Source organism: Silurus meridionalis, chromosome 20 (genome assembly GCF_014805685.1).
Source record: "Silurus meridionalis isolate SWU-2019-XX chromosome 20, ASM1480568v1, whole genome shotgun sequence".
Classification (NCBI taxonomy): domain Eukaryota; kingdom Metazoa; phylum Chordata; class Actinopteri; order Siluriformes; family Siluridae; genus Silurus; species Silurus meridionalis.
In genome coordinates, this window is record NC_060903.1 from 9,195,608 (window position 1) to 9,210,000 (window position 14,393).

At 38.5% G+C, this 14,393-nt stretch overlaps 1 protein-coding gene across 2 annotated transcripts in view; it reads left to right on the forward strand.

Moving 5' to 3' along the window:
• Window positions 1–251: 251 nt before the first annotated feature.
• acsl3b (acyl-CoA synthetase long chain family member 3b) overlaps window positions 252–14,393 on the forward strand; it is an 18,686-nt gene continuing 4,544 nt past the window's right edge. The window contains exons 1-10 of one of the 2 annotated variants that reach the window (XM_046876902.1): window positions 252–498; window positions 2,987–3,012; window positions 6,278–6,733; window positions 7,004–7,204; window positions 8,153–8,330; window positions 8,774–8,883; window positions 11,480–11,618; window positions 11,767–11,917; window positions 12,995–13,118; window positions 13,899–13,970. In XM_046876902.1, the coding sequence (XP_046732858.1) occupies window positions 6,584–6,733; window positions 7,004–7,204; window positions 8,153–8,330; window positions 8,774–8,883; window positions 11,480–11,618; window positions 11,767–11,917; window positions 12,995–13,118; window positions 13,899–13,970 (1,125 nt within the window). In that variant the 5' untranslated portion in view covers window positions 252–498; window positions 2,987–3,012; window positions 6,278–6,583. The remainder of the gene's footprint in view (window positions 499–2,986; window positions 3,013–6,277; window positions 6,734–7,003; window positions 7,205–8,152; window positions 8,331–8,773; window positions 8,884–11,479; window positions 11,619–11,766; window positions 11,918–12,994; window positions 13,119–13,898; window positions 13,971–14,393) is intronic. The other variant, XM_046876901.1, reaches the window with a different exon arrangement.

A 14,393-nucleotide genomic window follows, 5' to 3' on the forward strand; every position in this document is an offset into this window, starting at 1 on the left:
AAATAAATTTACGTGCTTTCTGGTTAATATTTAATGATGCACAACTAAAAGTAGTTATTTTGAACAAAATGCAAATAATGTCTCATTTACTTGTTGCAGCTGTAAATACTATTTGAGAAAGTCTGGACAGAAATCTTTTTGCATACTTTTATGGCTTTAAGTGACCCCATGTTGAACGGAGGTAACCCCAATGTCGTCACGGCATCGTTTATCACGCGCCACCTTTTCAGGGCCAATCGGATTCCAGAAAATGGCCCCGTCCTGTTGACAGCGTTGGCAGCACTTCCGGTCTGACAGTCAGGGCCGCACCGGCGACAGAAACTGAAAAAGCGCCATATAGCTATAGTGTGGATGACGTTTCTTCGCGGCTATGCTATTCTGTTTATTTTCTTTCCCGCGTAATGGTTTTCTGACAAAGTCCCTGACATCGGGGTTGTTATTTTAATGCTATACATATTGCCCCTCACACGCCTATAATCTGATCAATTGAAGAAGAAGGTGAGATTTGTTTCCATTGTCTTTTAGCAGCTGTGCAGATGTGATTAAGTAATGGTGTCGCAGACGTATTTTGCAGTCTTGGGCTCTGTTTATGTAGCTGCATGCATGAATGTTAATTGTGATAGCAAATATTTATTTTCATGACTTTACCGCTGTCAGCCGAAATGGTCCGTATTTCTGTGTAGTTATATCAGCCTCATGCACCATACCATATAATAGTATACCATACCATACCATACTATACTATACCATACCACAACACAACACGTAGCTGGCCATTCCAGCCAGTGTGATGCAGCTAGCGGGCTTTCACTGCTGATTAACTAGATACGTGTATCTGATGTATAGTTTTTATGACTCCCACTCCTTATATAAATGATGTTTAGGGAAGGAAACCAAATCTGTAGTGCAAAAAGTCAAACTATGTTGCTGTGGGATCTTATGAGTGAGGTGAAGCGTGAGTCAGCTTGCGCACGCGACACCATTAGCATCCATATCTCACAGCTGCGCATTCTATTTTGGCGGCAATAGTAGCTGTTGATCGAGGTGGTTGTTACTCCTGAAAACATATTCGTCCACAGGATGCTTTGTAAATGCTATTAAAATTGATATAGGACTTCCCATAGCAGGGGTACCATGATAATCCTAATGATTTCAGTCAGAATTCAGGAGCAAGCTAACTATGATTCGGGACTGTAATGCTAGCAGGTAGTTCAGACTTATGGAGATCTGAACCTAACACGCGCGTGTCATAAACCATTCATAGTCCAGGGGTGGCGTGATTTTTAGCACAACCATCGTCTCCAAATGTACCTTATGTTTATTAATATGTACTGTTTGTGTTGTGCTATATTTTTCCCGCCCACTTATGTGTTTATGTAGTGGTGTGAAAAGTGTTTGCCCCTTTTTGCATGTTTGCCACACTTTCATGTTTCAAATCATCAAACTAATTTAAATAGTAATAAAAGACAAAACAAGTAAACACAACATGCAGTTTTTAAATGAAGGTTTTTATTATTGAGGGGAAACAAAATCCAAAACTACATGGCCCTGTGTGAAAAAGTGTTTGCCCCCTAAACCTAATAACTGGTTGGGCCGCTCTTAGCAGCAACAACTGCAATCAAGCGTTTGCAATTACTTGCAATGAGTCTGTTACAGCGCTGTGGAGGAATTTTGGTCCACTCATCTATGCAGAATTGTTGTAATTCAGCCACATTGGAGGGTTTTTGAGCATTACCCACTTTTTTAAGGTTTAAGGTTGTGCCACAGGAGTGGCACAGGACTTTGACTAGGCCACTCCAACATCTTGCTGGCGTGTTTTGGATCATTGCCCCGCTACAGAACCCAAGTTCGCTTCAGCGTGAGGTCACGAACAGAGAGCCGGACTTTCTCCTTCAGGATTTTTTGGTAAACGGCCGATTTCATGGTTCCATTTATCACAGCAAATCTTCCAGCTCCTAAAGCAGCAACACAGCCACAGATCATCACACTACCACCACCATATTTTAATGTTGGTATAATGTTCTTTTTCTGAAATGTGGTGTTACTTTAACACCAAACGTAATGGGACACACACCTTCCAGAAAGTTCAACTTTTGTCTCGTCAGTCCACAGAGTATTTTCCCAAAAGTCCTGGGGATCATCAAGATGTTTTCTGTCAAAACTGAGATGAGCCGTTATGTTCTTTTTGTTAAGCAGCGGTTTTCATCTTGAAACTCTGCCATGCAGACCATTTTTGCCCAGTCTCTTTCCCATGGTGGAGTCATGAACACTGACCTTAACTGAGGCAAGTGAGGCCTGCAGTTTTTTGGATGTTGTTGTGGGGTCTTTTGTGACCTCTTGGATGAGTCGTCGCTGTGCTCTTAGGGTAATTTTGGTCGGCCGGCCACTCCTGGGAAGGTTCCACTGTTCCATGTTTTTGCCATTTGTGAATAATGGATCTTACTGTGGTTCGCTGGAGTCCCCAAGCTTTAGAAATGGCTTTAAAACCTTTTCCGGACTGATAGATCTCAATTACTTTCTCATTTGTTTCTGAAGTTCTTTGGATCTTGGCATGATATCTAGCTTTTGAGGAACTTTTGGTACACTTCACTTTGTCAGGCAGGGTCTATTTAAGAGATTTATTGATTGCAAACAGGTGTGGCAGTAATCAGGCCTGGGTGTGGCTGGAGAACGTTTTAACAGGACGGCAAACACTTTTTCACACAGGGCCATGAAGTTCTGGATTTAGTTTTCCTTCAATAATAAAAACCTTCATTTCAAAACTGTTGTGTTCACTTGTGTTATCCTTTACTACTATTTAAATTAGTTTGAAGATCTGAAACAGTAAATTTTGTTGATCTGAAACAGTAAAGTGTAACAAACATGCAAAGAAATCAGGAAGGGGGCAAACACTTTTTCACACCACTGTAAGTATAGGCAAGCAATTTCATTTATATATGAATGAATTGTTATGGAATATCAGTAATCAGTGTTCAACCCTTTTCAGGAGCTGTTGATGCTCCTGGAGTCATAGTAAGTAGTCAGGATATACACACGAAGGAAACCTGATGAAATGCTTCACTTGTATTCATTCATTTGTTCATTAATTTTGTACCTTTACGGTAATCTAATGCTTAGGGACAAAGTAGATTTGGAGACTAGCTTGGGAACTGGGTGTAAAACAGGATTTTGAAGCTCATTGCAGGACATATTATGAACACACATGCACACTTAAACCTAATTGATATGTTTTTTGGGACATGGGGGGAAACCCATGTGGAACCCTGGAGCTGTGAAGTGTAAAAGGGTAATTGGCACACGATGTGGACACGTGACCACGTGTTCCCTAACCCCCGGCCGGTCCGTGGCTCAATTGGTACCTGGCCGCACAGAAAGAATACATAATTTACATTATTTCCGTTTTATTTATTATCTGATTCTAAACGATATTTTATTTTGGAAAATTACCGGATTCTTTCCGCCACATCTGTCTATGACTCACTCTTGATGCGTGTCAAGATGCTTGCCTTGGTCACATGTCTTACCTCCATCCGCTACCTTCTTAAAGGGGCTGCTCCGGCCACTAACACATAATACATTACTGCTAAATTGAAACCCCTAAGCTAGCAAAATGAACAATAAACAACACAGTGGATTTACGTTTATTAATATATTTAGAAAATACCAGTTTCTATGCCGGATGTATCATTTTATTTTGTTGTATTTATCCGCCACACCTTAAAGGCCGGTCCGTGAAGATATTGTCTTACATTAAATCGCAAAAAAGGTTGGGGACCGCTGATCTAGAGTGTCTATGTATGCTGTAGCAGTCACTTTTTCATTCAATGAAAGTAAGGAGCCCAAACCTGTTCCAGCATGAAAACACCTCTCTGCACAAAAGGAGCTTCATTAAGACAAGTTTTGCCTAGGTGGTTTTGGAAGAATTCAAGTGGCCTGGATAAAACCTGTTCTAACTGAAAAGAAGGGCTGAAACTCAATGTTCAACAGGAACATATGAATGTGATGATTAGGTGTTCACAAGTCTTTGTCCAGGTAGTGATTTTATTTTTTATTAACTTTATTATTTACTGTATTTACTTTCTTTAGCTATGAAAGGACCCAAACTATTTTGTTTTGAAGTTACCCAGGCTGTTAAATATATGAACCAAAGTTCTAGACACTCTCACTTTAGTGACAGAAGTGAAACCTTCTACAAACCTTTTGTATTTTGTAATGTAGTAGGACTAGCACACTTAACCACCTATTTGTCACAGTATGCTGCATTAATAACCACAGCTATTTATGTTCTTGGTGGCCTGCCCTGTTATAACTGTAGACTCCCCCTGTATACTGAAAGACCTGAAGTCTTGCAGTTACTCTCTCCTTTGACACGTTTTTTTTACTTTGCAGTTTTGTATAATCGTCTCCATAGTCAGGCTCTTGTCAGTTGACAATCTTGTCAAACTTGATACAGCATTATATTGCTTCCTCATTAAACACTGACATTTGGTGAACAGTGTAAGCATTGATTTTTATCTTTTTTTTTTCTTTAAATCAGCATTGATTTTTAGATGTTGTTTTTGTTGTTGTTGTTTTTGTTTAATTGTTTGACTCGTTTTGTCAAGTTTGATCTGCAGGCAGTCGCTAAAATATTTAAAAGCATTAAACACTGACAGAGAAATAAATATGAAGGAAGCTTGTTTTTATATTGGTGCAGTGCAGCTGAGATATATTTGGGTATTGCTGGGAACAGATATAGTTTAATAACAGGTTTATGGTGCAGACAAATTTTTATATATTTGAACTGTTTATGAATCTACCATTCACATGAGACCCACTTCTGCTTCATTAATGTCTGTGAGATACTGATAAACAGGAAACTGTAAGGAATGTGAAACTTTGTTAGAGAGACCCAGTTGTCACACAGTGACCCAAAGCAATCTTTGTTCTGGGATAATAAAACTCCAGAGGTTATTGAAAGACTTTCATTAAGATGCTGATTGTTTCCTGAACAATCAGCATACATAATAGATTCTTTCAGTAAGTCTCATCTCATTTTGTTTATACTGACATTTCAGTGGTTATGTAATTCTAGCCTGCTGCTGGCCTCATTCCCGGTATCAAAATATAAAATATGACATTTAGGTTTTTATCAGCCATTCTATGGCGCAAAGTAAGAACTTAAGGTCATCCATTTGTTATCAGTAAACCTGACGCAACTTGACTGGATCTTTTCATTATCCATTTACTCATCAGTCAAAGGTGAAGATCTTGTCAGTGTGTAAAATTGCAAAACTATAGCTGTTGACGTGTTTCTCAAGAAGCTCTTAAAATAAACCATTAATCAATCAATATTTTTGAGGAAGTGTTAATTGAGGAAATATTCCTTGTAAGTTTGCTTTTCCCTGTGCGAGCTTATTTACACACTTTATTTACAGTATTTGGGGTTACAGAAGATTTTATAACATTTTAATTTATTCGTCCTCCTATAATTAGCACTGCATGATTCTTCAGACTGTATCTTTATTTTATATGTAGAAATAACACACTAGTGTTTAGTGATATTGTTTTTGTTTGGGGTTTAGGGCTCAGACTTCTCCCTCTCTGCTCTCTTGGTGAGATAGTGGAGAATTTAGGACGGACAATTGCCTCCCTGGTGAAACACATGCGGCCTTGTTCACAAACACTGAGTTCTATAGATACTAATTCTATGTAGAGGCAAAAGCTGTCTGTTATGTAGCTTGATTCAAACATGCTGCACTAAGTGTTATAAAGTATATTTAAGTTTTTTCCATTAGTGCAAAGGTGGTCAAGTCAAGAAGCTTTAATTGTCATTTCAACCATCTACAGACGCTCCCCACCATACGGACGAGTTCCGATCTACCGTTCGTACCCTGAATTAGTTTGTAAATTTTTAGCAGATTTGTTATTGACCACACATATCTGTTAATGATGTAAGAGCTATAAATACTATCAAAGCGTCTGGTGGTGAGCGTCTGAATAGCTGACTCAGTACGCAATGAAATGAGACAACGTTCTTCCAAAACCCTGGTGCTACATAAAACAACATAAAGCTGCATAACAGAAAACCACAGAGCGAAGGACCAAAGTAACTTGTCCTCGCCACATAAAGTGCATCATGTGTGGTTGACGTGTGCAAAAAATATCCCAGTTCACATACTATGTGACTATACACAAACACAGTCTTTATACGGTGTGTCTTTTATTCCTGTATATTTCTCATTTTTTCTTAAAGTGATTTAACACCTTATAAAATCTAATTATTCTTTTGTTTTAGCTGCTCCTTACTTGCAAGAGGATTTACCAAAACAACAAAAAAAAAACTGGCACAGTGGAAAAAAGGAAGAGGAACCTTCTTGTCCTGTCTGCTGGCACAATCAGCAACTAAGAGGAGACATATCATAGCCTGAAAAACTCCAGAGGAGGGGGCATCATCTACAAAAAAGCGAGAGGAATATTGTTGCAAAGAAAAAAGAGAAGTGTAACAGAGAGAAATCAAGGACAAAAAAAAACTGCTAACGCAAAAAAACATATCTTTAGTTCTCTCCACCCTCCTTTGTGTTTTCCTCACTTTTTCATCAGGATGAAGCTGAAAGAGGATGTGCCTCCTCTTTTCATGCACGTCTTTCGTTCTGTGGTTTGGGTCTACTCCTTAATTACCTTTATACCCTGGTACTTCCTGTCTGGAGCAGGGTCCAACCAGGCCCGGGCCAAACGCATCAAGGCACGCTCAGTAAGTTCAGACTTCCCTGCTCTCGCTGAGTGTGCTTTATGTGTAATGTTTATCCCTATTTGAATTTAACCCAAGTGTGTTTTCAGCATTTTTTGGGGAATACACTCACCATGAAGCAAAACAAATAACCACTGATTTATTTGCATTACATTTACAACATGGATTAAATGTTATGAATGTGACTTGTGTACGGTGCTGATTTTAAGTACGTTTCATTTGTGTCTATCGAGAATACAGTTTTATGATGTCACATGTTGCCATGTTTGACAGGTTACCGGGAATCCAGCCGGACCATACCGGGCAATCGGCAGCCTGAAGCATCTTGTTTCAGAACTCCATGGTGGAATGGGAACTCTGGATAAAGTGTTTGAGTATGCAGTTAAACACTTTGCTCACAGGGACTGTCTCGGTACCCGTGAGGTGCTCAGTGAGGAAGATGAAGTGCAACCCAGTGGAAAAGTGTTCAAAAAGGTAAGAAAATATGAGCACACAGGCATACACCATTAGCTTGGGGTGATTTTTTTTTTTTTTTTTTAAGTTTGGGTGCCTTAAAGTTTGCGCTTTCACTAGTTGTACTCTTGGGAAAGGCTGTGAATCCTGTCAAAACAATATTTTCATTTTAAGATGCTTTGTGGAAGCTGCTTTAGGGGCCTTGCTGCTTTGTTATAAGCAGGAAAACCTTTGCCCTGTGTAATTAAGATATTTGGCAATTTTTGGTGAAACTCAATTTTGCTTTGAATAAAATTTTCATTGTTTCCAATGCAAATATTTAGACTTATGATTGTATGTAGATTTTACTACATATGCTCATTACTGTTGCATGAACATCTATATTGGAAAGCGCTCCTTCTTGTTAAAACCGATGGAAATCTCCAGTAAAAATACCAAAGATAACGTTCTTTGTTCTTTGCTCACACAACCCTGAGCTTTTAAGTAGTGTTCATAGTGCCATATTATGTGAGAACCAGATGATCTGGATGATCTGCTGTGCTTGTAAGTGCATAACAATTTAAAGCATTGTACTGCACTAACAAGCCGTTTTATATAATTGCTAAGGAAATACTCACTGCTGATTGGCATCTCCAAATAGAATCGATAAGAAGGCTGTCACAGATTTAAATCGGTGATTCTGATGAATCTGTAAGCATGTTGGTCACTCAGATTGTTTAGTCAAAACAGATTACAGGCATAAGTGGATGAAAGTGTTAATAGCAATCATAAATAATTGTCAATAATTTAGACCAATATAAAGTAATACAATTATTTACATTGAATATTCAATGTGCTATTATTTATTTTCTGTATAATTTTCTGCATATTACTACAGAATAATTAGAAAATCCAATTATTTTCAATTGTTTCTGGTAAAGACAATAGTGAAGTCAAGGTCTTTTTCTTTTTTCTTTTTTCTCTTTGCAGGTGATCTTGGGTAATTACAACTGGCTGTCATATGAGGAAACCTTTCAGCTCGCCCAGAGGTTCGGGAGTGGCCTGGCAGCCTTGGGTCAGAAGCCTCAGTGTAACATCGCTATCTTCTGTGAGACTCGTGCCGAATGGATTATAGCAGCACAGGCCTGCTTCATGTACAACTTCCCATGTAAGCCCTATAAATAATAAACACACACTCTCTAGCTTACATTCATTCATAAACCCATGTAACATTGTTTTCTCTCAGGTCAGTTTAGCATCTCAATTGTTTGCTCTTGTTGAGTAAGCGAAAAAAGTGAATGTCAGGTCAATAACACTATCATCTTCCAGTGTACGATTCCATTGCTATTCTTAGCTGGACAGTTGCACCCCAGGCTATCGTCTCAGAAACAGTCTGATTTTTGGTGGATAATTTCGCGTATATTTAAATAAATATATTCCACTTACATGACTGTACAGTATCGAAATTTTGCTTGTACATTAAATGCTATCTGCTTAATTTGACTTCAGACTTATGTAAGAGTTCATATTTATCTTTTCTGCTGATTCATTTTTGTATCCTTGGTGTCTGCCTCACCTTTTCTTTCTTTCTCTTCCACATTTTCCAAACAGTGGTGACTCTATATTCTACTCTGGGAGGGGCAGCAATAGCCCATGGGCTCAACGAGACAGAGGTCACGCACATCATAACTAGTAAAGACCTGCTGCAGAGTCGCCTCAAGGTTAGCACTCTGTCATCACCTGACAGCACTGAAAGTATCCAGAATATTGCTAGGTTATGAAGGGGAAACACAAAAAACTGAACTGTTTTGAGGGAAAAAAAAAACAAGAGTGGGGTGATGTGATGCCACTATAAAAAAACTGTCCTGAACCATTTTATACATCTTATAACAGCGATATTCTTTTTATTCATTTATTACCAAAGTTAACCAAATAATTAATGTTCTCTTTACTGTGAAACTCAAAGCCTGATGACCTTTTTTGTGTCAGAGAATTTAAAGTTACTGCCTTAACTTAGATACCTTGACTTTATCTATCAACAGAACAGACACTACAGAATGACAGTTGTGGCTGTGAGGACAATTTATATTCTCAAATGGAATTCTCATAATGTATTATGACCACACTATTAAATTCATATGGTATAACTAGCCCAAACTTTGAATTAGAATAGAGGGTTATTCAAAAGCAATGAACCGATATCATGACGCATGGCTTCAGTTCTCAAGCATCGTCATGATATGAGTCAGTGACCATTTGAAAGATTAGTTGTCTTAGTTATGAATGGCTGCCACAGGGGCACAGGGTTCTTCCGGAAACGTTCAGTTGTTTGTTAACCTTTGGAATGGCGAGTCCTCTGCGAAATGCGCCCTGCGTTCTCAAGTTCGCGAAGTTCCAGTTGTCATGGTGCAGCGTGCTTTTCGAAGGCGGTTTGACATTAATCCGCCCTCTCCTAAGAACATCCGACGGTGGTTTTAGACAATTTCAAGAGAGTGGGTGTCTGTGTAAAGGGAAAAGTCCAGGACGACCACGAGTTTCGGATTAGAAAATGAGTTTATTAGAGGGACAGCGCATGCAGGACGTTTTGGAGACAAGGTGAGGGAGGCGAGATTGAGATGGTTTGGACATGTTCAGAGGAGGGACATTGGGTATATCGTTAGAAGAATGCTGAGGATGGAGCCACCAGGAAGGGGGAAAAGAGGACGGGTATGGAGAGTGGTATACAGAGGGGTATGGAGACGGATGATCCGCTGTGGCGACCCCTAATGGGAGAAGCCTAGAGAAGAAGAAGAAGAAGAAGAGGCGAGAATTCGTGCTGCGTTTGAGAGGAGCCCGCTGAAGTCCACAAATCGAGCTTGCCGTGAGCTTGCGATCCCTCAATCCTCTATCTGGCTTGTGCTAAGAAGACGTCTACATTTGAAACCACTGCAGCTCTGCTCAGGCACTTACCAATGTTGAAAAAATGAATTTTGCGATTTGATGCTGGAGATGATAGAAGACGAAACCCTTATTTCACGTTAAATTTTTAGTGATGAAGTGACTTTTCACTTAAGCCGCACAGTCAATCGTCACAATGTGGGTATTTGGGAACAGAGCACCCACATGAGTACATGTTGAGTACAAAAGAGATTCCCGTGTTTATGTTCCACCGCTACCCACTAACCTCGATAACCGTAAACATCGAATAACAACAGAGATCAACTCAGTGACTCGTGATACGCTAATACGCACCTGGGAGGGATTTTCTTATCGCATCGATGTTACCCGTGCTGCAGATGGGGGTCACATTGAACACTTTTAAGACAGGAAATAAAAGTTGATTGCGAATATAAAACATGTGACTTGGCTGGAGTTTTGTATTTCTTTTTCTTAATAAAATATTGAAACAAAATTTTAATATGAATGATATTGGTTCATTCTTTTTGAATAACCCTGTATAAAAAATATCTCTTGTATACAAAACGGCATTACTAACACCATTTATCCTTTAAGTGTTAAATCTTTCAAATACATGTATTTCTGCTGAGGAAACTGTGCAAGTGCAGTGAGGGATTATTCTAAATGTAACATTCTTACAAAGAAACTCAATCCCTGGTTTCTAATCATAACACACTGAGCAGTGGCACTGTATTAATTGTTTATTTTTACTTACTTTATAGACCTGTTTTTATAGTCATAAAAATACTCCTAAAAAATTATTTTCTGTTTAGCACAAAGTTTTGCTTAAGTCAAACAAAATTTCCACAGGATTTATTCCTTTCCGAATTTCAGATTTTCTTTGCATTCACATTTGCATATTAATATATAGCAATAACACACAAGCTAATAGAAACTTGGCCATGACAACTAATTGTTAAGAAAATAAAAGACTATTATTGTGCAGCAAAATAAGTAAATTAGAGCCATGAAAAGGCCAAATTATGGAGAGTATTAAAGAGTACTTACCAACAGTGTACTCATAGTTGAGGAGCAACAATGTTTGTTGAACTTGAATGTCCCACAAAACCACTTTTCATAAAACTTTCAATCATAAAAAATTGTGCTAGAAAAAAATGGGTTTTTAACAATAGAGTTTGTTTTGCTTGTGCCAACAATGTGCAGTTTGTGCTTTTTTTTATTTTTTTTTTAAGTTTATTACTTTCCAAATACCAGATTTAAAAAATAAATAAAATTCAGTCCTCTATAACTATATAAACTATTTTAAAAAATTATACTGAAATGAAATCTGTATTGCTGTTTTGCACATTTTTGTGTGACATTTCTGGATTAAAAAGGGGAAAAAAAAGACATTCTCATATGTATTATCTATAACCTCAGGAAATTCTGCTGGAGGTCCCTAGGCTGCAACACATTATCATTGTGGATCATAAGCCCACCAGTTGGCCTGGTTTACCCAGAGGCATTCTGGTCCACAACATGTCCTCTGTTCAGGAACTGGGAGCAAAACCCGAGAGCAGTAAGGCTTTTAAGTGTTCAGCAATTCACTTTATTTTAGTACCTTAATTTTTCCGTTTTATTATGGTTGATGGTGAGGGAGGTGGCTTAAATATTACATAATATTATAAAATGATCATATTCATGGTATGTTCAATTTCTTTTTCCAGTGATGTCGCAGCGGAGACAGCCCCTTCCCAAAGACATCGCTGTGATCATGTACACTAGTGGTTCCACAGGAATCCCCAAAGGAGTGATGATCTCTCACGGAAACCTCATTGCAGGGGTAGCTGGCATGGCTGACCGTATCCCGAACTTGGAGTAAGAATTCCTTTAAAATGTTGACGTGTCTCATATTATGCCATTAATATGGTGTATTTATACATTTGTGTGCTATTCTATAGCTAAATATACACCAAACAGCCATAACATTAAAACCAGGTGAAAACAGGTAAAGTAAATGACCTCTCCTTACAGTTGCACCTATCAGGGGATGGGTTATATTAGGTGCAAGTGAAAAGTAATCAAAGTTTTGGATGCAGGAAAATGGGCAACTGGGTCAGAGCAGCCACAATCATAGTCGGGACTTGTGGGTTGTTCCTGCTTAATCTTTACTAAAAGTCATCCAGAGAAGAACAACCAATATATCAGAAACAGTGGCTTGCTCAATAGGTATATTGAGGTTTAAATTCATAATCTAAATAAATGTTAGAAGCTGCTTTCAGACACTGTTAAACGTTAAAAGTGCTATTCAATCAAAATTGAATTGAAATGCAAGGTGCACGTGTGTCATTTATGGGAGGATTATTATGATATTATGATGCACTATGAAAGGACGGCAAGCCGGCAATGTTCTGCTGGGAAACCTTAAGTCCTGGCGTTTATGTTAATGTAATTATGACAAGTACCACCTATCTAAACATTGTTGCAGACAGTGGACCCCTTAATGACAAAATATTCTGTAATTTTTACAATATAATGTGCCCTGATGCACTTTAAAAAATTGTTCAGGAATGAATTGATTCTTATCATAATGAGTGTTGATGCTAAATTCCTCAGATTTTAATATGATTACACATTTTTGTAATGTGCTGGATCCATGGAGGCTCACCTTATAATATACTGGATTGAAGGAACTACTGCTAATGTCTCCATGCTTCAATGTGTTGGAGATGTTTTGGTGGCACAAGGGGGACCTAAACAATGTTATGCAGATTTTAATGTTATGGCTGATCTGTTTATTTTGCTTGTAGATGCATTTTTTTGTTTTTTTTTATTTGAAATATCCAAAACAGAGCACTTTGCCTTCTTAGTTGTCTGCTGTGCATTGTAGAGTTCAGATCAGGTAATGTGTAATCATTCTTTTTTATTTATTAATTATTTTTTAAACCTGCACAGTGAGAACGACACCTTTATTGGCTACCTGCCACTGGCACATGTGTTGGAGCTCAGTGCTGAGCTGGTATGTGTTTCTCATGGCTGCCGCATCGGCTACTCCTCGCCCCAGACCCTTTCAGATCAGGTATATACACCTATTTTCAGTCATCACAGCACATGCAAAAAATATAAATAATTGTAATCACATGAACAGCATTTATCTTATGTCATTATACTGAACTGATCAATGAGATACCAAGGGAAAGTTCATTCCATCACCTGGGTACCAAGACAGAGAAAAGTGTTGACGCTTACTTATATCTTAATAGATGATTGGTCACGATAAATTTTGCCTGGACATGGTGTGGAGATTGGAGCATTTTATAGGTGCTTTTATGTAGGTGCTGTCCATGTTTGTCTTTGTAGGTAATCATTGGTCTTTTAAATCTGGAGTATGCAGCGACAGGTAGCCAATTACGGAAGCATTGTGATGAACTGTCTGGTACTACACCAAGGTTGTTTGCGCTGCAGTATGGGGTGATTCTATAATTCTTCAGGGAGATCACAAGATGTCTCGAAAAAGAACAGCAGCTTATTATTGCTGGGAATTAGATTCCGCTGATAAGCTGCCGTTTATGTGATCCCTGGCAGACTTGATTTGTTGCAAACTGAAACATGAGTCCTGCAGAAGTTTAAAAAACGTGTGACTTGACTGACACAGTGAATATAGGAAGGCAAAACTCTGAGCCTAGTGGAAAACCAGTGCACACCACTGGAAAGGAAAGAAGTGATACATACATGTGCAGAAACCGAAGCGAATGCACTTAAAACTGAACATGGTAATATTCTTGGCCTCTAGAAACTTTACTCTTGAGGTCTTTCTGTTCTATTTGCCTGTGTTAAATTGTGTATTTTCTCTTTGCAGTCAACCAAAATAAAAAAAGGCAGTAAAGGAGATGCCAGTGTCCTGAAACCAACGCTAATGGCAGCTGTTCCGGTAATTAAACATTCATACTAACTAGGGGTGACCACGTATAGGCGAATATTAGATGCTTTGATCGGAGGAGCCTGATTCGAATAACAATCTCACAGTCGACTCTTTACAGGGGTGTTATGAAACGAGGATCGTGCCATTTAGGTTACATCGGGGTGCTCAACATTTGACATAGAACTACCGGTGTTCTCCCAATAAGTTAATTTACAGCTGATTATGATAATGTAAAAGGAAAGAAGCTTTCATTTTGAACTATTTTTAACTGTATAAAAAAGATCCAAACACCACTGTGGCAGTTTTAAGTTTCACTTTCATGATCCATGACCGACACAGGAGCATCTTGGCGGCAGGGATGTAAATATTTAACAAACCCTGGGAGATTCTGTAAAGGTATTTTCTGTTCTAATTCAATTCTAAAAATCTTTC